This window comes from Arvicanthis niloticus, chromosome 6, assembly GCF_011762505.2.
Source record: "Arvicanthis niloticus isolate mArvNil1 chromosome 6, mArvNil1.pat.X, whole genome shotgun sequence".
NCBI lineage: Eukaryota > Metazoa > Chordata > Mammalia > Rodentia > Muridae > Arvicanthis > Arvicanthis niloticus.
The window spans coordinates 21643968-21646577 of record NC_047663.1 but is presented as its reverse complement, the minus strand read 5'-3'; the positions used below and the strand labels follow the sequence as shown (position 1 = coordinate 21646577).

General features: G+C 51.7%; 1 protein-coding gene across 1 annotated transcript; it reads right to left on the bottom strand.

Annotated features, from left to right (window-relative positions):
• Positions 1-501: 501 nt before the first annotated feature.
• Positions 502-2386, bottom strand: Hcrt (hypocretin neuropeptide precursor). The gene is made up of 3 exons (XM_034508006.2): positions 2149-2386; positions 1649-1844; positions 502-972 (listed from the first exon to the last, which is right to left on the bottom strand). Exons 2-3 carry the CDS (start codon positions 1667-1669, stop codon positions 601-603), a joined length of 393 nt encoding a protein of 130 aa, XP_034363897.1. The 5' UTR covers positions 1670-1844; positions 2149-2386; the 3' UTR covers positions 502-600.
• Between the last annotated feature and the right edge of the window lie 224 nt (positions 2387-2610).

Sequence of the window (2610 nt, the reverse complement as noted above, 5' to 3'; positions counted from 1 at the left end):
ATTGAGCAGTTTTCCAGGACCCTCTCTGTGTAAGTCCCTATTATAAAACTGCAGGGGCTGAGGATGTAGCAGTTGATAGAGTGATTGCTTAATTAATATACATGAAGTTCTGGGGTCAGTCCTCCAGCATTGCATAAAGGAGGTGTGGTAGAGCACACTTGCAATATCAACACCACCAGCGAAATAGAGGCAGTAAGATCAGGTCATTTAAATTTAAGGTCATTCTGGTCTTTTGAGGGTAACCTAGGATATGTAACACCTTGTTTCTAAATAAATAAAGTGGGCAGAACAACGTGAGGGCACATCGGTACCTCATTTCCACCCTCCCAAGAGTGCAGCACACACCCCAGTACTCTGAAAGGTTCTTTGCTGGGTTCTTCCCGACCAAGTATTTAGAACAAGAAACACAAGCTCCTTCCAGCCCCCTACACTCATCACAATTCTCAAGATGCTTTCCCGCCCCCTGGAGGCCTGAACTTGACACACAAAAGCAAAGATTAGTCACACCAACAGAGAATCGTCTTTATTGCTGTTTATCTAGAGACTGACACTGGCGAGCAGAGGGGAAAGTTAGGACCAGGACAAGGATAGAAGACCGGTTCAGACTCCGGACCCGCCCCGGGGCGCTAAAGCGGTGGCAGTTGTGGTCAGACAGCGGCGACCAGGGCAGGGATGTGGCTCTAGCTCTGCGCCTGCGCGGCGGCCCATGGTCAGGATGCCAGCTGCGTGGTTGCCGTTGGCTTGAAGGAGGCGTTGCAGCCGTCCCTGGAGGCCTGGAGGTCCAGGTCGCCTCTTTCCTAGAGTCAGGATGCCCGCAGCGTGGTTGCCAGCTCCGTGCAATAGTTCATAAAGACGGCAGGAACACGTCTTCTGGCGACAGCAGTCGGGCAGAGGCTGTGCGTCCACCCCAAGCGACAGCAGCGCCGGCGGCAGCAGTAGCAGCAGCAGCAGCGTCACGGTGGCCCAGGGAACCTAAAGGGAACAGAGACAAGATGCAAATGGGTTTCACTCTACACAGCCAGTTGGCTCTGAACCTCTCCTTGCCTGAGATCCTGCTTGGCTGTCACTGAGTTTCCTGCGGCTGGATCCTTTGTCAACTCACAACGGAGCCATATCCTCCAGGAAACCCTCATAGGCTTCTCTGGGGTAGGATAAGTTTGCTCTGTGCAAGCATATTTAAAGGCTTGACCCTCCACCGGCAGACAGGTGTGTCTGAGTCTGTCTGCACCAAACTGACAAGCTTGAAGCAAACAAAGAGTTTATTCAGTGCAGTCCTTTTACACACAGCAGGCTTGTTCCTTTGCTGGGGAAGCTGAACATGGCAGCTTTGGACTAGATTCTCACCCTCTCGGAACAGCCTTTCCTCACCTACAAACTAGGCATTAAATCATCCCTAGCAGCTAGGGCTGTTGAGTGGAAGACATAGCTGACAAGCACAGAGAACATCCAAGCTACAAATACTTATTAAACATAAGCTCCCCCATAACAGCATACCCAGTGTTAACCAAGGAGGCAGGTTGCCAAGAGCCCACCCAGACTCTTCCCTCAGTGCTACACTAGAAAGATCATAAGAGCCCAGCCCTCAGCAAGCACTTTCATGGCCTCAGTAATCTGATGAACCACAAGCCCTATTTCTACCTCTCTTTACCTTTGTAGAAGAAAGGTTCATGGTGTCTGGAGCTCAGGGAAAGATAATCTGGAGAGCTGGTATCTTCGGTGCAGTGGTCCAAATACCCCAAGAAGTCTGAGGCCGTCGTCTTCTGTGCCTTGCGTCCAGGGGCCAGGGGTTTATAGTGCGCTGAGGTGTGTGTGTGGTGGTGGGGAGACATGAGTCCGAGCGTACACTTTAAACCAGACAAAGGCATGTCTAAGATTAGTGTCTTGCAGGGGAGCTGTTTCCAGGTTGGACCCAAAGAATGGCCGTCCTGACCCTGGTCCCCAGCTTGTCTGTCTGCCGTTCCTTGGAGATAGGGCGGTTTCCGAGTACTAATGAGGTTACCTTGCACCCAGGAATCTAAGTTCACAAAAGAGGCCTTGGCTGGGACACTCGGTGGAGACAATGGGGAAGGGGACGATTGCTAATTAGGGGCAGAAATGGCAGCCTACATAGAACCACTGTCTATGGTCTGTTGAAGGTAGGGAGGGTACCTGGGTGGCATGATCCCTCACCCCCACTGACTCTGGGGTCCATCAGGTTCCAGGGCCTTTTTCTCCGTGGAAACAGCGCTTGACCTGCCCCGCCCTCCACAGCCCTCCTTTTCTTTTGTCTCTTTCACCAAACTCCCCCATGGAAAGCTTTGGAGACTTCTTGTGTGCATTGTGTGAGAGACAGCAGCCAAGCCTGGTTTTTAGAAGCTGATAATGAATGAGTAGTCGTCTCCTGGGCCAGTAGGGAAGAGGGCAGTCTTACTCTGCCATCTCTAGGATCAGATCCAGCCATCATGGAACAGGGTGTGGGTGGTAAAGGACTCAAGCCACCTCCAGGCCAAGTGTGCCTGCCTTCAGGGTCCTATTCAGAATCTGTTGATGTAGATCCGTCCGGCATGGGTGCAGGGACAGCTATGTGCCTGGGATGTGACCCTGTTTTCTTAAATGAGTTTATTTTTAGAT